A 21320-nucleotide genomic window follows, 5' to 3' on the forward strand; every position below is an offset into this window, starting at 1 on the left:
CATGCTAGCAGGATGCAGAATTTAACTTGGTTTTATAAATACATCCCTATTGTATTTAATAGACTCAACAAAATTAAGTTTAAAAAGGTTCACCAAAATCATAGCAAGATACCGGCTACTAGCATAAATCTACATCAGAAAAAAAAAATCAACAGTCACTCTTGTCATAGCTAAAGAAACATCTGCATGAGCAGTAACCTATTACTGGTTTTGGCACTGATGCATACATAAAGGAAACGTAGCAACATAATGTAGGGACAGTGAAAGCATCTGCCTGCCTGCAAGCCATAGGCAAATATTTTTTAAAACCTATTATACAAAAGAACACATACAAAAGCAATAAGAACAGCTGCTATAACGTACTTTCAGACCTCTGAACAGACATCAGCTTGCTAAATTGCCTAACAGAACATCACTACAACACAAATGATTCTTTAGGTGTTTTTTCTAAATAACATTGAATGCAAACATTGGAGCTAAGCTGTAAGAATGTCTAGGAAGCCCAGATTTTATCTAGGAAACCTAGCTTTACATCTGATTCTGTTTAGTATTATTTTTAGCTGAATAGTCTGTAGAACAATACAATGAAATAAAAAAATACAATATGATCCTGGACGAGTTACTGTCTTCTAAAAGGTATAATAGTTTGGTAAGACAACAAAGCAAGTAGAGATTAGAAAGAATAACAAAATCAATATAAATGCAATTTGTAACTGGGAATTTATAACAACGACAGATCTTCCTCTGCCTCTCTATGGAGATGGTTTTCAGCACAGGACAAGTAATAAGAGTGATTTTCAGACAAGTGGACACAACAATACTGCAAGGCTGACTCTTGCCTTTAAGTCAGATAAGCAGAAGAGCAGCATGGAATCCCTGCAGCAAAAAAACAAACTCATTCAATTTGTTGAAAGAAGATAATATAGTCTGAACAACTAGACAGAAAAATTATTCAGCAACATCCTTTTGAATGGATCAGAATAAGTGAGACTGTGAAACAAGGGCAGGAGTGTAAATAGGCAAAACAATTAGAATAGACCCTTGCAACTAGTTTTCTGGCTATATTCTTCAGGAAATATTTGTATTAATATTAATATTTGCTTTTTTTTTCAGAAACCAGCATTTTTCCATTGTGACAATAATAAGCTACCTCTCAATATGTTTAAAAAAAATACTAGAAGTTAGTATAAAGTAGGGATCTGAAGTATACAGCCCAATTATTTAACTTTTGCACTGCTCATTTGTTTCTGAATGAACCACAAGAGCAGCTATGTGGGTGTTTTCTATACCAAGGACTGGAAACTCCTAAGTTTGTGACTCATTGTTCCCCAGCTGAGAATGGCCGTGCCACACATGACTGACCAAACTGACTGATCCTCTGAACGTGACTCACAGGTCTACCAAACCTCTGTTGAGATCCTCTGCCAGCCAGAGGCCACCCCATCAGGAGGAGAGCATCTCCATGTGTATTCTCGGCAAACCCTCCCACGGCGGCCACCCTGCTCAAGCCTTCCCACCTGCTTCAGAAGTCTCCTCCAGGCAGCAAGGGGTAGCAGTCTAACCTGCGGAGGCAAAAGTTATCCAAACACCTGCTAAAACCTGCTAAATGCATACACTGCCAGCGATAAGCAATGCAAACTGAAGTTCATAGAAGTCTGTTCTCTGTAATTCACAGAGAAAATTGCTCTGGAAGGATGGCAGGGGGACTAATAAGCTGTCCACCTTCTGTATTACTTTTTACTATGTCTGCCCTATCCACTTACGACAGCAACACCACAGTTAAAAGATGCAACTACTCCACACACAATTTATTTTTTAAGTAAAAAACAAGCAAAACCATCAACTAGATATCAGGACTAATATTTACCAGTCTATGTAAGCAATAAATGATTCATGTAACAACAGTTTAACAATTTTTTTTTAAATCACTAGATCTAACCAGCAGGAAGTAATTTCAACCTCAACAGATTTTAAACTTTTAAACTTCAAAGCACATTTTTGGGGGAGATCAATTAGCATGATTGCTACTGAAAAGCAGACTGAAAATAATGGACTTGAGGTCAACCCTGTAATGTCAGCAGAGAGTTAGAGTACAAAACAAGTCTTAGACTCTGGTCCAAATGAAATTCCCTCTTTAACACCAGTATGCCTTGCCACTGGAGGGTATTTCTGATATTTCTTTTCTGACAGCAGCAGAGAACTAGTAAAAAAATAAGTTGTCCTATCTCCATCTCTATTAAAGCAAGTCAAGTTACTGCCAAGTCTGTTAAATGTGGTAATTTCTTGAATGCAATAGAGGATGTTGAAGAACATGCGTAGGAAATCCAAGGACCTCCTAACACAACACAGAAATCACTTCTCCTTTTTGTCAGCCACTCCTGTTTTGAAAACTTTAAGTTTGATGATTAAAAACTCATATCCATTTCAAAGCCAGCCAGGGGCAGGGGAGGCGGGAAGGAAACATCTGCCATCCATTTATTTGTTCCTTCTAATTCTTGGAAGACTTCTACCTCCAAAGAAGGTTTTAATCATCCTAAGGCAATTAACAGCGTGTTATCATTAATACTAGGGGAGTAGACGTAACAGAAATAATTTTTCTAATGTTGATAGAAAAACCCACAAAGTATTTGGTCATCATGCGTCTTTCCAGTGAATCTGTAGCTGCCCAAGATCTCTAGTTTACTTTCCCCTCGGGACATTAGCAAACTTTCAATCAATAATATTTCCAAAAAAGAAAAAAAAAAATTCAGACACAGACTAGGGTACAGCATTACTTCCCAACATGCAGAAATACCTTCACAATGTCATAGACCACATCTAACATGTTTGTTTACAGGAAAAGGGACTCCTACTAAAAATGAGAAAATTCCACAGAAGCAAGCATCAGGAAATTCACTGAAACAGGCCGTATGTGTAGGTGATACAGGAGGGGCAACATCCCCATAAGAGAAGGAAAACAGCATATTCATTCCTGTCCTGCACAGAGACTTATAAGACTAAACACATTGATAAATGAATACAGAGACATGGTAATAATTGGAAAATAATATGACTAAATTGAAGAGTACAACAAATTTTAAAAGGAATTTCCCTAGTCAAAAATCAGTCTCACAACTACAAAAACTGAGTAAAGTTGAAGGAAACATAAAAGAGTGGGCCAGACTTTAAAGTGGAAAACTTTAATGATGGAAAGCATCAATGCAGCTAGAAAACTACGCAAAAGCCACCTCCTTCCCAGAAGCGTATTTCAGTTCTGAAGGGACATGTGAGGAAAATTATTCTGAAGTTAAAGGATCCAATACTGAAGTAAAATAACCACTGACCCAGATTAAGTTTTCATCAGTATCTCATTGTGAAACAAATACTTTAAAATTGCTCTAGTGCTTCAAATTATATGAAACCATAAAATTGGCCAGCATAGTAGAATAAATATCACAGTAATTATTCAAATACATGTTCTCCATTAAGCCTGGAACTGCACGACAGAATTGTGATTTAGTCCCATGAGAATGCTTCACTATCACATGGGGAGAAATTATGTGAACCAATGAAGACAATAGATGCTTGTTTACAGGACATTTACTGACCATCTATACCTTGACTCTACTGAGCTTTCAATTACAGCACATCCACAGACTTCAGTGGAATCACCAGCTGGACATCGCCACTTTCTCTGCCTGCAATGCTTACGAATTATACCATGCCTATAAAGACTGTCTGTCGACAGAAAGCAAGCAAGTAAAACTCCAGAAACCCAAAGAAACAAATTGTAGCTGAATAAAATAGAGTTTCTAAGTAATCTCTGATAAAATTTGCTTAAATTTCCATCTAACCTGATTTATAGTTGCTACTAGCTACCAATATAATCCCTCAGGGACACCACGATACTGCAAATGCAAATCTCACAACATAGACACTTATTGTAGCGCTTGTTTCACATTGAATATAAATAGTTCTCTCACCTCCAGCCTGGGAAGCAGAAATAAAATTATGACATCTATCAGCCCCTGAACAGTGAGTGGAGCTCAGCGGATAAAGAAAGAAACCATGGAGACTGATGCCTAACACAAGGGAGCTGCAGGATGAGCACACTGGCTAGCAGGGCTGGGTATTTCCGCCTTGCAAGCAACATAGATAATCAATCTGTGAAGTGCTTAAAAATAACTAACATTCCCATCCCCACATGCTCTCCCTCAGGACTCAACCCTAGAAAAATATTGCTCAAGCAATGCCATGGTGGCACAAACCTTCAGAGTTTGGTGGGAAGGGCAGGAATCAAGTGATGCTGCCTTTGAAAAGAACAAGTTTCCAGCATTAGTGGCTGGTTGACCCTGCAGACTCCCAGAACTAGCTTTCACCCTCACCACTTCCCACTAGAGTGATCTGCCCCATCACCTGTAGCAAGCAGCAGAACAGTTTTTTGGGGGGACACATGTTGGAAACCTCTGACTGCAATAGGAAGGAGACATAATTTTTTATAATAATGGACAAAAAGCAAAGCAATGACCATTTACAAAAAGTAGTGACTTAAAAGCAGCTCAAAATAGACCAACATGCAATCACTGTTCAAGTGCTGACTGGTCCCTTGAAACCCCTGTGTTTGCTGGTCCTAAAAATGTAACTTCCACTCGAGCCTTCCTGCCCAGCGCTCTCACCTAGGCGGGAAGCAGCTTCTGGAGGAGACGTGCCCTCATCCATGTAGGAAACAGATTTCAGAGGATCTGCAGAGGGATGAGGCCAACAGGAACAGTGAAGACAACAGAGCAGGGAAAACAGCCAAAAGGAAGAAAAAACATCAGGAAAGAAGTGAAAGAGGAAACAGATGCACTGGAGGGAGAAGAAAATACCAGAGCGAGGGGGAAGGCAAATGGAGAAGGTGAAAGTAATATAGTCCAGACTGAGGGGAGAAAGCACGAGCACAGAACAAGCTGCAGAACTGAGATGAGTCAAAATGAGGGAGAAGTAGAGACAAGAAGGAAAGAAGAGGAGGGGAGAGCCCAAACCTGTCAGAGCAATGCTTACTAATCAGAGAGCAGCCTGGGTTTCTGATAGATAAATAAGATCAAGCCACACAAGTCAAGGCAGAAAAATGCAAGAAACAGGGAAAACGGAAAAGAGCTGACAGGAAAGTGTAATATCATACAGAAATCCTAACATTTCAAAATCTGCTGCTTTTTCAAATCAAGATGAAAGGCATTTTAATTTCATTAAACTTTAACATGACTTTATTGAAACACTGGATTTTGAGGTCAAACTCTAAAAATATTCAGCACAAAAGAGGAAAAGGTAAATACTACTGCATTTCTTTTCCAAAGATTTTAAAGAACATCTCCCAAGAATGGCATTCCTGCAAAACCTTTTGAGGAATAGTTTTCCTGTATAACTGCTCCACCATGAATTTTACAAACAGCATGAGGTGAAAGCACTGTTCCTCACTGGAATGAAAAAAGAGACATCACTTAAGTTTGGAAATAAGACTCCTAAGTGGGTTAGCAAAACATATTTGTGGTCCTGCATGTTGAGCCACAAATTCTGAAACTACCTTTAAGACTTAGAGAGCCATTCCCCACACCTGCCCTCCTACAGCATGGAAATGGCGATGAGTTCTAAGCCATAAAGACCATGTCCTTAATTCATATGATAACCACCATCAGGAAACCTACACAGAGAAACCCCAGCAGAACACCAGCTCTGCCCCAAAGGAGAACATCTCAGCCTTCCTTCACCGCTAGTCAGAGGCCACATGCATTCATGGCCACTGTTATACTACTGATGGAAGAAGGATCTACTCCTCAGGCCTATTCCTAGTGAGGTGACCTAAGAGACAATGTTCTAAAATACATTTCCTTCCTGTTTCAGAAGGGTTTTTTTTTTATTAGCAGGTTTTTTTCTTATGTTTCTCCCATTGGCCATGGCAAACAATTTACAATTTCTTTTTTTTAAAAAAAAAAAACCACCACCCTCCAAGGATACTTGTCATTATAACCAGGAATCCCACAGATAACTGCAAAAGATATTTTTTTCATAATAGTTACATATTTTTATATATAATATTTATATATAGTTAAATAATTTTTAACACTAGAGAATAATTCACGTTACATTTATTACTGCTAGAGCTCTGTGCTCTTGAAATAGTGTGATATGCTATGGGACTTACAAGCTACAAAAACCTAAATTCTCAGAAAAGAGAATGCAGATAGTTTAAATTAAGCAGATTCCCCAGGGTCCCATGAATCTAAGCAATTATAGCTAGGAAGACACACAAATCTGAAATATGCACCAGTCAAGAGTTTCTCATGAAGAGCAGCCCCCCTGTTCTCAGCATGGCTCAGCCATTCCTGCATCGCACCCTCTCCCATCACCATGTCTGCATTCGCATGCAAATCACAGGTCCCAGTCAGCAAAGGCTTTCATCTCAGCTAATCAATTTACCAGGGTCTTCCGCAGGAAGAGAAATCTTTAGGACTCCGATACAACTATAAAGGCATTCCAATAGGATTACTGGAGTAATTTCTGTAACGCTTCATAAAACCTGCAACAGCACAGAGACAGTAGCTACAAGCCTTTTCTAAGGCACAGTCCTTCTAACCAGCAATATTGCTTAAAGGCATCACTGAGAACAACAAATGTGGAGTTAAATCTCAGGTTTTACAAAGATTGCCATCTGTTCAGCATATTTTACAGTGAAATCAGCAGCCTCAGCACAATCCACATAGAAGATGCATCACCATATTCAGTGCTGCCAGCCACAAGTGCAAACTGAATGAACACAGACCCTGAATAACTTTCTCATGACTACCTGTAGTGATTCACACCAAGCCACAGCAGTGGGCAAATTCATGCTGCCCTTTGTGATGGATAAAAAGAAGATCAGGACACAACAGGGACAAGCAGAACTCAAAAGGCTTGGGTGAAACCCATTCAGGACTCACAAGAAACCTCAGGACATTTACACACCTGGTAAAGACCACTTAAGGTTTTAACATATTCTCCACTTTTAAAAATGTTCTAGGAATTCCCTAGAATCAAACAGCCCTAAGAGGACACACTCACATCCCAAACAAGCCCTCTGCACCAGACAAGGTCCAAAAACCATTACTTCATATCAAGCATCCCAAAACCTAAGCAAGATCCGAAAAAAAAAAAAAAAAAAAAAAAAAAAGGAAGGTGGGAAATCAAAGCTCAGCAGGAATTTTCAATATTTAAAAATAAGCAATTGCCAGCTCAGAGTAGTATGAGATACAACCTGAAACCCTACATCGCTCTGTGCACACACTGAAAGGGTAAACCACTAAAAGAAAGTGAAACTTAAATGTTTCCTTACACAACCTGGTGCAATTTAGCAAAACTAGTACTGCTCTGAAATGCAAAACTTGAACTGCCAAGTAGTGTGAACAGGTTTTCAAAATAGCTGCCTAAATACAAGTGTGGTTTTTTTAAAGCTTGGCAGAAATCCCTTTTTAACCAACCGGACATCAACTGACCATGAGCCCAAAGGCAGCAACCAGCAAGGGCACTTCAGGGAGTCTCAGCCTTTCTATTTTGAGAGTAAAAGAAGGTACAGGCAACAGCAACTGTTCAAACGTTCTCTCTGGTGTTTCCTACTTTTTACTTATTCTCCAGGAAAAAGAAATTTAAAGCTTGAGCTAAATACGACTGATAAGTGTTTACCCTGACTTAGAGTTCACATGGTAGTACTATATACGATCACCATACTTCCATCCAGAGATACCTAAAATCTGACAGGTACCTAAGTGCAGTGAAGGTGTGCTCCTCCATCTACCATTTCTGCACTGGAGTCAGGCATATTTAATTATAGATCCTGAGGAAGTCAGAGGGAAAAACAACACGGCCCTCATGGCCTTGTATCAACTGATGTAAGGCATCACTGCTACATGGGGTAGTAGTTGGTGGGAATTTGAAGTCAGTCACTGGAACACGTAAGTATAATTTAAATCTTGACTACCAACAAAGCATAACGAACTACACAGGCCACAATAATGCTGTCATTATTACTCTATTAATTTAGTTTGGCCATACAAACTAATGCCCAAATGCTAAAATTTCTTTTTAGCATCAAATGTCCTACACAACAATGAAGTGAGGCTGCTTTGACAGACAAAATTTTCAAGGGCTGAGCTTAAATCATTCTGCTTTAGTTGACTATAAGACTCCTTTCTGTGTAGAAATTATCTGAATGCAGGAATAAGCAGAGGTACAAAGTATCCTAAGCATAGATTATACATTACATACCCTTATAGAACTCAGAAACAAACAGGTAAACTTGATGGTATCAAGGATTAAAGGACACATCTAAGGATTTTGGAAATATGAATATGAATCATCTTGCCCCGCTAAACTACACCAGTTTAAAAAATGCCTTAAGAAATGTTTTTTGTGTTTTGCATTTTTTTCAGAAAACATTATAACAATGTCAAATACACATTTTGTTTCTTTTGCAAAGAAATCATCATATTTTATGTATCATTCAAAATAACTTTCAAGTGATTTTTAGAGGGATAAAACTAGTGAAAATAGGTAATGACAGATTAACTGAATCTCTACTAACCAATTATAAAATAAAATTCTGATTGAAAGCCAAGGCAATTTACAGGCCTAAAATATTTCGGATTGTAGTACAATACAAGACAGCTGAACTTAAAAAATAATACATCTTCCTCTGTTCGCAGAGACACCCATGTAATGCAGGGCATGAGCCAGGACTTCCCTGCCTGCGACAGGCAGTGATGCACTTGGGTCTGGAGGTGATCTCCCGGGGCACACGGCAGGCACGCAGAGGGGAGCACGCTCCAGGAGGTTTCCTTTGCAGCCACAGGCACTTGCTCCATTCCCATCCAGGTCAGCTACTGGTCAAGGAGCCAACATCACTTCACCAGAAGTCTCTTTCCCTGCCCGTCTCTATTTTACCACTTTCAAAGTGTGTTCTCAAAGTCCTTCCTGCCCATGCCTCTCACCAGCCTGCTAGCTGCTGCTCCCAGTTAACCCTCCTCCCCAACAGCCACACGAGCCAAGCTCAGGCTCAGCTACGCCAGGACCTGCCAAGTCCCCACCGATATGGCCATGACATACACACCACCACGCTCCTCCAGGGTCCTCCCCATCACCCCTTAACCACCAGCAGCTGCCTTGCCTCGTACATTGCAGCCCTTGCCTTACCCTCTGTACTTCCTTCTTTACACCTAAGATTCAATCTTTACACAGACAATTTAATGAACTCTTTTGACCTTCAAAGGAGAGGGGGGAAAAGAATGTGTGCAAAAATTCTAAGATCCTCTGTCTCACTAGTGCGCAAATTGCACCAGCGTATTGCACTAACCCATCCAGATGTGCAGTGCTGCAGCCTGGTAAATAGCCTCCTGGACCTCACGGTCCCAAGACAGTACGTTGTAACTAAGAGCAACACGCCACCATTAAACAATAATGCCACTGTCATTACAGAATGACAGCATATCCAAGACTGGTTTTCTGTACTTACCTCGGGATAAATCTTAAACTGATTTTTCCTGCCCTCTCTCTAAACCCCTAAGTGTCTTGCTTTCTGACCTCCCCCCTTCAATCCAGCTTCCCAACTTCTTCTGACCATTCACTCTACCTCATATTTGTTTGTTTCCTCCTACTTCCCATATATTCTTCTTATATATCCTTCTCTCTCCCCTTGAGCCCTCTTGATTTATTAGTTTCTTTCCATAAGCAGTCCTTCAACTTGCCAGTATCACAGGTCTCCCACCTTTGTCAGACAAGTCTCAGAAAATAACTCTGCTTCTCCCACATGATACAGCAGCATGCCATACACAGACATTAATTTAAATTATCCACTGCTGGCATACACTATAGCCTCTGTGAGAAACCAGTATAAATATTTATCCTGATAACGCATTAGACAGCTTCCAGCATACTAAGAGCTTGTGCAGGAGGGGACATTTGAGACAATTCTTGGCAAGGTACATATGCTGCATTTAATAACTGTATGATAAATATAGCATGCAAAATAAGCTTTACAGTACGGTGCAACTGCAGTTTTCCTTTCCCCCCAACCAAAGAGTCAATGTGAATCAATTAAAAAAAAAATATCAATACATCAGTTTTCAAATACTATTTTCTCCACCTTCTTAAGGCAGGAAGAATTACCTAGAAAAACTGGGTCACTATTTTATCAGTTGCTTTTCTTAGCACAAAACATAGAGGTCATATTAAGGGTTTGTTTTGAACAAATGTCTGTTCAAAATATTTTACCAAGTCCAACATGTGTAAGATATGCACATGTGCACATAACATATATATAGATAAATGTATCTTTTATGGATAATATATATATCTTATAGCCAACACAGTTTTCATTTAGATGAATAACAGAAATGAAGTTAAATGTGGTAAAGACATTTAGTGGACTAAGTACCAGCAAGTAAGCAAAGAGATTGAAAAAAACTGAAAAGTTCAAAAATTATTTTACAAATAATTATATGGAATATATACACTCAGGTTTTAAAAATTCAAAAAGATGGGGTTTTTTTGAACACATCTCTTCTTTCTACACACTGATAAAAACTGAACCAGTTCCCAAACTCTTGTTCAAGCCCAAAAAGTTTTGCAGTTTCAGAAAAAAATGTATTAATCTAAAAGTATCTTTCTGGTACTTTCTTAACTTAATAACCTAGCACCTAACATAACAAGCAAACACAGAGTAAGAGTTATTTTGCACACCAGTTCTCTCAAAGATCTCTCTGTCCAAGGAAAACAGGTTACTGATATCCCATGACTCCTGGAAGGGCCACAAACACCAATCTGAATCTCTTTCATTTTCTCATTTAGCTCACCTGGTCCCTCCTAAGATCCAAGGCCTAAATGACATCATTATGCACAGAGCTCAGCACATCCACTCACATCCCACTCCTCTTTTAGATAAGATGCCGAGTCAAGAGGCAATTCCCATTTCCTCCTTTGCAGAGCCACATGGCATATGAAGTTTGATACCCTGACGTTTGGCACATGAGAGCTAAGCTAAAATTTGGAAAGGGGGGAGGGGGAGCGGGGTGCAAGTGCCATGACTGTGGGGAGGCACACATGAGGGAAAGCACAGGGAAACGTACCCACCTGCAGGAAGCTTGCTAGGTAGGATGGTGGGATGCACGCTCACCGAGTTAGGAGCAGAAGATCATGGCTCCCTTTGATGGGGAAGCTCCAAGCCAAGGGCAGGATAAGAGGAAACGGAGAGGTATGCCTTTCAGCACACCCACATCCTGAGGCTACCTGATACCACTGTAACCAAGAAAAATAAACTCGCACTCAAAAGCTCAGTTGCCACTCAAAAATATAATGTGGATGACAAAGATAATGAACTTCCTTTAGACTACATGGCTACTCCAAAAAAAGTAACTCCCTAAAATTAGAAAACATTTGAACTTTTAATACAAAGTGAGGGATATTTTGTTTATTTTTATTAGAATAATAGGAAACAGTTATTTTTAATATTTAATCTATGTCAGCATCCCCTTTAGTAAACTCCCATGCCAGCACTGAATTAAGTGCAGTCTTCCTGTTTAGCAATCTCTCACAAGTTAACCAAATGCCTTGCAAAAACCATTTCAAAACCAGTTTGCAAAGTACTAAAGATAAGCATTAAACAGATGACATCTTCTGCAAATCCATTGTAATCCATTGGTTTAGGCTTTATACTTCTGGTGATAAATTACTTAAATTCTTGTATGTTTATGATTAAATATTAGGATCGGTAATCTCTGTTATGGATCACTTTATTTGTATTATTTTCACCAGCCTAAACTAGCCAAGAGGAGGCATCTGACAGAAGTGAATTGCTACAGTGAACAGCTCCCATGAAAGATGCAGATGCTGAGCTACCACTCTCCATCCTCCATCTCACTGTCACCAAGCACGGATGTTACACTTCAGGCGCAGGGGAAACCCTACAAATCACTAGCATACCAGTTACATCTCTGCAATTCCTTTAGTACATTCCCTCTTCAGCTCCATTCCCACTAGCTGCAAGGTTTAGTGCTTCTTCACATGGTGCCTGCAAATAAGACTACTTTCAAAACACCAACACTCGAGCCTGAAACAGGCAGTCTCCCCTATAGTTAAAGGCCAAATGACATTATTTCATCCAATTTCCAAATTTCCTTTTCTGGTGGCACATGCGCTGGTTGAAAATAACAACCAATGATACCAGCTTACAGGAGGTCAAACAGCAAAGCGGTTTTGGGCCTTGACAAGAGAGCAATTAGTAGAGGCAACACTCTCCTGTTCTGTTCAGTCACCGGGGCGGGGCGGCGGGAACCTGGACATAAATGTCCCTGAATCCAAGTGTTTCCAACCTCATACAAAGCCCATGTGCAATTTTTCACAGGGCACCCAGCACTGAGACATGCCAGCTTCTCAGACAGGAGCCAGGCAGCATTCAGCTGGCAGCCTGGAGGTCTAAGCTTCATCGGGGCAAAGCAACAACACTCCTCATCCTTTACATACGCAAGGTTTATACTTTCACATCTGAGGCTTACTTTCTGGAAAGCATAACTGACTGAATCGGCTTCTGTTCTTCAAAGGACAACTTCCACTAACCAAATATAAATTTTTCATAAACACACAGTAATGCAGATGAAAACAGCCAGCATTCAAATAGCTCCTAAACCCAATGTTTTGTAATCTAAAACCACAAAGGCACTTCTTTTACACAGGCATTGTTATCTCCAAAAAGGTAGGGGAGCTGAATCCACAGATTTCAAATACATAAAACAGCCCACACACAAGAACAGCTGTGACACAAGGTGCGTGGCCGGCGGTGGGACAAAGGCACGCAGTTCCCGTGCTAGCCATAAAAAACAACATACCCACTGCCATTTGGCCAAGCACGTGTCTGTGTTGCAATGCTGAGCACCACCAGTCTCAGTTTCTATTCCTGCCCCCAAGGGCCAGCAGCAGCCGGGTGCTTACAAAGCAAAGCAACAGTGCTTCTGTTTGACTGAACAAGGCTCCGCCAAAAAGCAGCATCTGAAGCAGCAGCATCTGAAGCAGCAGCATCAGTCACAATCCCTCTACATTTCTGATGTAGTTTATAAGGGGTTACCAAAGTCTACTGAGCAAAGCTGATGAGCATCACTGACATCTGATGTGCCACATTCATTCTGAAAAAAATAAATACGTAACGAAACACTACTCTTTTGTGTCAGAGGCCTGACATCTACTCCCAGGTCTGCCTGAAGCACCATCTCTCACTTTCCTGTTCTTTGGCACTGCCACACTTATAACTAACCCCCAAGACACGAAAACTTGGTTCATAAAGGCCTGACAAATGTCAACGGCAGTACAAGACAAAGCTAAAATCACACAGTCTGCCTTCCACAAGGCCCACTCATGAAACCTTCAGCCACCCTTTTCATTCTGGTTTTATTGCTCAAAAACCTGTGCAGTAAGAATCCCCTGAGCCATTCTAAGATTTTGCAGCAGAACACAACATCAGATCAGGGAGTACAGGAGCTGCAGCTCTATTCTAGAAGATGACAGATAAGGGCCACATGAGGTTCAAATGGTTCAGCTAACCAGCGCAGACACAGCAGCATACTGAGGCAGACTAAGCAGTTGGTGGCCAAGATGACTTCCATCCTAAGGCCCACTCTGCTCTGGCACCCCATGCCTCTGATGTCTGCAGGTCACTAGCCCGCAAGGAACAGGAGAGTTAACTAGTGTTTCTATGAGACCCCGAGATCCTATCATGCAGCAAACTTATTAGTTTACTGACAAGTATTATTCTGACAAAACTCACAATTTAGAGTTCATCTCCAAGTAGATTTCACCAAATAATAATCTTCAGGCTTCTGAGACTTCAGCATTATTGCTAAGTGCTTTCTGCAGCCTTAGCAACAAACTACAAGCAACTTGCAGAATTTCAACCTGCTGCATTTTTAATAACAATATCTGAAATTTTCACTGAGTGATCCTCTCCAGCAGAAAGTATCTCCCCCAAGAGGCTTTTCATTAAACCCCACAGAAACTCATTAGGATGGCCAACTTGATCTCACAGAAAACAAAGGTAACATTCCCAGTAAACTTAATGCTGTGGAGAGTTATTCATTATAGGTTTTGATCCAGCAACAGTTTCCTCTATTTCAAGGGTGAAATCAGTGTAGGGCAGAAATGCACCAGTGGACAGAACAGTCTGCAGCAGGTTCCTCAGGCATAGAGGAGGAGGCAATTGTCATAGCTGTGAAACAATTCCAGTAGCTACACCAGACATTTATTAAGCTCGAGTTCAAAATACGCATTATAAGTAATCCAAGATCTACAGTTATAATCATTGTTCAAACGCACTGTGAGAAATAAATATTAATCTATTCCCAAACCTGCTCTACGAAAGACGACAGCAGAGTGTTTTGATACTTTTCAGTAGACAGAAGGAGACCACCACGGTTTTAATTCATCAAAAATAAAATTAAGTAATACTGGTCCAGACAAGCAACAATAATCTCCAACTGAAGTTGATTCAATGAGTTAGCTATTCAGAAAATACTGTGTGATATCATGAGGACAGCTTTCTAGTTCATTAAAAAAAAAAATAAGAATCTGTTTTCATACTTTATATCCATTCTAAGCAGGGCAAGAAACCATTTCCAACAGTTCATATGCAAAGTATTTTTAGTACTGCAAGCTCAACTGAAAAAAAAAGGTCAGTTTGGAAGCAATCAGTCTAACTATAATGAAAATATAAACCAGGGCTCCGGCACAGTTTAGCAAGTCCTGAAACTCACTGCGTCCGAATGGTGCAGAGAGAGAACTTATCCAGATGTCCTCCATTCGGAGGAGCCCACCCTCTGCATCTCTCCATCGCTCAGATACAGGACTGCCTCCGCATGTGCAATGCAAGCAGGCACTGGAGCTCTCGGGTCCCAGGGGACAGCCTGTAGACCATCCACGGCTAGTACAAGGGTCTGCGAGTTTTTGGTCTGATAGCTGAAATACACCTGACACTTTTTTTCCCTTTTTTGCACGGCGGGTTTACAGAAAACGTCCCCGTGGTAGTAAAACATAGCTTTATATATATATATATATAAAAAAAAGAAATTGTAAAGAAAGGAAATAACCGGCTTTGCAGGTAAATATGGACAAAGAACGTTCTTCCCAAAAGCCTAATTGTCTACTGCCGCTTTTCGCCGGTGTCCTGAGAGTGAACGGCGATTTTTATTCCTGCGAAGCCAAAGCAGGATCCCGGGGCTGAGGCGTTACAATGTTTCAGTTTCTCAACGCTGCAAAACACACGAAAGGCTCACAAGTTCAGCGTCCCCCCCGCCATCTGCCCGGGGAAGCCGTAGGTGTGCGCGGCGCAGCCACAGGCAGCCATGCACGTATGTGTGTGTGTGACTATACAGCCCCTTCTCACTTGACTTATTCATCTCATCTCAGTATCTGACACCAGCTGTGCAGGGCACAGGGACAAAACATCCGTCCCAACTAAAAAAAAAACGCATTTAAAAGGAGATTGGTTTGGAATTAAGCTTCATTATCAGTTAACCACAACAGCAATTTAAAAAGGTAAATACAAAAGGGTCCAAACAAAAGGAGCTAGCACAGCACAGGCAACCAGCTCTCAGGAGCGCGGTTTTCCATCGCTGGTCACTCTTGAGCGCTCGGCCCCGCGGGTCGCGCAGGGATGCGGAGGCCAGCTGGCCAGTGCTGCCGGGGCCCCGCTCGCCCTGCAGCCCCCTGGGCCGCCCCTTTGCCGGTCGGGGCAGGCTCCGCTCCGCTCCCGCCGCGCTCCCCAGCTCCCGATGCCCTCGCCCTCCCGGTCGTCCCCCCCCCCTCGCGTACCCAGGTGTAACCAGAGAAACTAGAAGCCAGAGGTCAGTCTCCATCCCAAACTCCTCGTACCAGATTGTAACGCACAGAGAAACGCCGCGCTGCTGGCCCTGGAGCTGCTGCCGCTGCCGGGACCTTCTCCTCAGCGCGGCCGCCCCGACGTGAGGGGCCCGAGCGGCTCCCGGCGGGGGCTCGGCCAAGCTCCCCCCAGCCGCCCCCCGCTGCGGGCTCCGAGCCCTCACGGGGGTTTGGGAGCCGAGAGCCCGGAGCTCCGGTCGCGCCCCCTCCCACCGCCCGGGACGCGCCGAGCCCGGGCGGCCGCAGGGCGAAGGGAAGGAGCCCGGCGGGGCTCAGACCGGCGGCAGCCCCAGCTCAGCCCACGGCCCAGCGGGAGCGGGCCCGCCCGCGCGGCGGCAGCGGGGACCTGCGGCGGGGACCGCGCCGGGCGCGGGGGCTCCGCGCCGCCCGCACCCCGCAGACAAAGCGCGCGGAGACCCCGCGCCGGGCGGGCAGAGGGGCCGCACCTGGGACATCTGCGGGCGCAGGTTGATCTCCTTGAGGTTGATGGAGTGGCTGCGCAGGTTGTTGAGGAGCTGGCAGAGCAGGACGCCGTCGCGTAGCGTCTGCGCCAGGTCGAAGACCTGGGCCGTGTCCCAGGTCACCCGGTGGTTGGGCGGCAGCACCTTGCAGCTGATCAGCCACTGCCCGCACTGCTTCCAGGGCTCCATCCCCGCCACCGCGCCGCGATGCTGCGGCCGCGGCGGCCCCAGCTGCGCCCTCCCGCCGCCGCCGCGGCCGGCCCGGCCCGCCCCGCCCCGTGTCCGCGCCCGCCCCGCCCCGGGAGGCGGCACCGGCGGGTCCCGGCCGCCCCCGCCTCGCTCAGCGCCTGCGGAGGCGGCCGCGCCGGGCCCGTCCCGCCCGCGGAGCGGCTCTGCCCGGTGGCTCCCGCAGCGCGGCCGGGGCGGGGCCGGGCCGGGCCCTTTATTTTCGCTCTTCGATCCGTTCGCTGGGGGCGAGTGCTCGGTGGTCCCGGCCGCGGGCTCCGCGCAGGTGCCCCAGCTCCTGCTGGAAGTGACAGAGAACGCCCCACGGCACAGGTCGCTGTCCCCTCCGCTCTCCCCTGAAGCATTCTGCATTAAGTCTTGAATTTTGTCTGCGCTTTAAATAACGTTGAAGAAAAAAAAAATAATAACGTGATAGCTTCCAATATGCATTCAGGCAACTTCAAATAAAAAATATGCAAGTCATTTGACATTTCTAAAGGTGACAAACTCCAAAAATAAACCCTACAAACACCCAAGTTCACAATGCCCTCCACACCTCAAAAGCTAGCATTTCCTTTGGATTGCTGATACAGTGCTGAAAACTTCCTTTCTCAGGAATAAATTTTTAAAAAGTCACTTAAAGTGATATAAAAACTGGTTTTCTCCTCATTAAAATACTTTTTTTAAAAAAAAACAGAGAACACTGGAAGTACTATTAATGTGTAAAGGGGGGTGATCCACAGTCCAGGGTGAGAAAGCTGCCTAACAGCAAAACACTTAACATAATTATTCAAGATAGTCTACAACTGTTCCCGGTTTTCACATCTCCTCTGTTAAAAGCCTGACATTTACTGCTTTCTGAGCTCAGAATAATCCCACAAATGCTTTTTATAATTTCTGAAAGAATTAATACAGGAGTTCTGGGAATTTATTGCAGAAACTGGGGCCTAGCAAGTGATTTGCATGTTTCAGTAAGCTTAAAATGGTGCTTCCCTTTTTCATTTTTTTTTAAACAGGTGATATGTCTGCCATCCCAGGTATTTTCCTGAGCAGACAGCAGTATTAACTTCAAATCATGAGTGCAGGGCTGCAGAACATGCCACAAAACAGCTCACTGCTTTGCATCGCATTCACCCAAGGAGGAAAACGTGGCCCTCAAAGTAAGTAGGATCCAGCTCCATCACATGTACCACCTGTGCCACCACCCAGCAGGGGATGGGATGGGATGGGATGGGATGGGACAGATGTGACTTACTACCTCATTAGAAGGCATGAATGTTGCTCAAGGTCATCTGGGAACAGCGTTTGGATCTACTAAAGGCGCACGAAGCTGCAAGCACTCAGTTCGCTGTTCAGCCCTCTGCTTGTGTTAGCTGGGCTCACTGGGCTCACCGACTGAAGAGGCTGCCAGCCCTGACCGAGCGCAGGGGCAGCTCGCAAAGCTGTTCTGCACAGGCCCAGCCTGACAGAAGAAATGCATTCTAAGAGAATACAAACTCCAATTAGCAGTGAGTGGTTTTGCGTTAATGAAAAGAGGGATCCCTATTTCCAAGGATTGGTGGCAGGGCAGCTGAGCTTCAAAACAACTTACACAGGAGAGCACGGCTTCAGGTTGAGCTGCCCCAGCAGCCCTTCCTGCCCTGCTCCCAGCAGGTCCCTGCTGCTCCAGGCCTACCTGCACAGCTCCCACGTCTCAGTAGAGCTGGGAATTCTCAATTTAACCACCTCAGCCCAAACACTTAGTCAGCACTATCAGATACCTCTCAAGTACCCAAGTTGTCCTACTCAAGACAACACTTCAATTGTTTTATGCCTGAGCAGCTGGAGGAGAGGGAAGTTTACAATGGGAACATGCTATCAAAGTATTCGACTGCCCACAACCAGGCAGATTTAGAGAGAATTCTTAAATTAAATCAAACGGGACTGAAATTAACAGCCTGCACTGTGATCATTTGGATATCATCATCCATCAAAATGAATGTCAGAGCAGTTTGATCAAGAACACAATAAAAGACTGTCTCATAAAAATATATTTTTATCTGTGACAAGTTAAACACGAAGTAATGAGTAACAATTCAGTCACTCCCACAAGCTATCCACTCTCAGACTGACAACCATAACACTGACGCTAAGGCAGGAAAAAAAGTAACAGAAAAAATCTGCACTACAGTATCCACATCCCTGCTCCAGCTGCCTCCAGCCAGGATCTGTGCTACAGCACCTGAAAGCAATATAAACTGTTGGGACGCCTTTGCAGCGATACAGAAGAATGAGCATCGTTCTCATCCATAAACAGAAGAAGAAAAAAAAAAAAAGAAAAGGCACTTCAGTAGTTGGTCAAATGGATCTAATCTTTTTACATGGTTTAATGGGAGCAATCCAGAGCTCCTTAATCCAAACTTCACATTCAAATATGTATGCTTTAAGCATTGTGGCTGGAATTCCAAATATCTGGAAAACCTACATTACGGTTTTAAATTGTTTATAAATCATAGGCTGTTACACTGCAATATAAGAGCTAAATTTCATTCAAAATACGTGGGTTTGTTTCTCTCCTGTATCTGTTGTAATCAATCATCTGAGTGACATTTCTCCAAACGGAGAAGAATCCATATATTCACATAAATTCTAGAAAACTAGGTCTCTACAAGTAGTTACATGATTGAAAGAAGGGAAGGGGCAAATAGATTCATAAACAAAATTGACAGTCAGCACAGCCTTGCTAGAGCAGGAGGCTGGCAGCTACTGAGGTTCAGGAATATGCACATTTGCTTTCCTCCTCTCCTGCAGCACTCTTCACAGCCTTCTTCAGCTTCCTACACTGTCCACAGCCATTTATTGGAACAGGTTCAGTTTTTCCCTTCACCCTGAATTTGTTTGTGTTCAAGAGCTACTTTTACATGGACTAATTTTTTTGTGCTAATAGATGCAAAAATCAGAAAACCCTATAGCTCAAATATCAAGTACTTAAAAAGAACCAGCTGATGAAGTCTTACTGGAAGTTTGAGCTCTTTCCATTCTGTTCTTCTCATACTCCAAAAATTGCTTTAGATCTGTCTCATTGGAGGATCCTCTGGGTTGAAAAGGAAGCGGTTTAAGAGTCACCTCAGTCCATCTCCTCCAGTTTCACTCAGACAGACTGACATCTATGGACCTGGAAGCTAGATCTATCTCAGTTTAGATTGCTCAAAAGGTTCAGTGTACACCACATCCTTTTTTTCTTAACACATCATTAATCCGTTCACCAAAGCACTTTTATCTTCACATTTTTTATAAAGAAACCAGTAGCATTTTGGACATGCATTCGCACCTTCAAACTACTGCAAAGCATCAACATAAATAAAAATAAATAAATTTCTATTAAAAGAGCAGCAAGTCTGAAGGAGAGTTGTTCACAAAAAGTTACCCAAAAATAGCTTCTGCATGGTTTTTCTCTCCTTTCAGGAGACAACTGTCTCCTTACTGGAGACATAATCATAAATTTGTTTTCGTTAGTCTCACCCTGTGCTGCATCCTATGAAGGTGGCGACTTTCCAACTCTTCTCTTGTTGCTTTACTTCAAAAAAAAAAACCCCACCTAAATTTGTTTTATAAGGGCACATTTGCAAGCTTTCTGAAATAATTATTCCCTACTGTCACCACACTTGCTGTGTTTAAATTACTTACATTGCTCAGGTTAGGGAAAATAAATAAATAAATGGTTTTTAAAACTAATAAACCCACAAATGTACACACATTCCCTCTTTTTCAGTTACTCCTGCAGCTATAATAGCACCCATGAGCTCTAGGCACAGACCTCCTTTGTGCAAGGTGCAAAACAATAACAAAATGGTATAACTCTTCCCAAAAAGCATCACTTCTCACTGCCTCTTCTTACTTATTCCCTTATTCACCAATGGGTTCATCCGTCCTGGTGCTTAAAGTTTTCCTGCGTTCTGATGATTGCACTTGAGTGCATTTTTGAATGCTACAGGGACAAAGCGATGCAAGCCCAGGTGAAGAACTGTCCTCATTTGCGGGCACTAAAAGCCTGCGTCTCGGCTAAGCCAGACCTGAGATCATGCTCAGCGTGTCTCAATTAGACCCACTTAATTATACCAGTAAGAAAATTCAGTTACACGTGGTCTGCAAGTGAGCAGGAACACCCAGTCTTGCATCTCAGCCATTTGTATCTTCCTTCTGTTTGGAAATGCGTTGGGCTACCATGGCTCGTGGCCAGAAGCCTCCCTCAGGCTGCTCTGGGTTTTTTGGCTGGATGGAAATAATAGGGACATGACTGGGGTCCAGCATTTCTGAAGTAGCCTGCTTATCTTGCAGTAAACGAGGGTAAGATCACTGACCAGAATTCTTCAGTAAGTTCTGTCTGCCACTGAATATGAGTATCAACATGGATCAAGATCTCCCAGATGTATCTGGCTGTATCCTATAGCTACAGGCTCCAGTTCCAGATTTACTCCGTGAACTCTGTGGCAGAAAGTGCAAAAGTAGTGCTACTTCTAATCGATCGTGTACTAGTTACTTGTTAGTGTTATTGTGAAAAGTCCTATACTACAAATCAGATAGACTTTTAAAAAACAGACGATCTAAAATAACAATCCTATCTGAATTTTAGCAAAGCATGGTATTTTACTTCACAAAACTATTTCAAGCCTGCACAGAAGAAGTCATAGACAAGTCACCTGAAATCTAAATGAAGCACGGAAAACAAAAGAAAAATTATAAAAAGATGTA

At 42.9% G+C, this 21320-nt stretch overlaps 1 protein-coding gene across 2 annotated transcripts in view; it reads right to left on the reverse strand.

Moving 5' to 3' along the window:
• VAV3 (vav guanine nucleotide exchange factor 3) overlaps positions 1 to 16623 on the reverse strand; it is a 172739-nt gene extending 156116 nt beyond the window's left edge. For both annotated transcript variants that reach the window (XM_056355518.1, XM_056355517.1), the window contains exon 1: positions 16350 to 16623. In XM_056355518.1, the coding sequence (XP_056211493.1) occupies positions 16350 to 16553 (204 nt within the window). In that variant the 5' untranslated portion in view covers positions 16554 to 16623. The remainder of the gene's footprint in view (positions 1 to 16349) is intronic.
• Positions 16624 to 21320: the final 4697 nt, after the last annotated feature.

Source organism: Falco biarmicus, chromosome 11 (assembly GCF_023638135.1).
Source record: "Falco biarmicus isolate bFalBia1 chromosome 11, bFalBia1.pri, whole genome shotgun sequence".
NCBI lineage: Eukaryota > Metazoa > Chordata > Aves > Falconiformes > Falconidae > Falco > Falco biarmicus.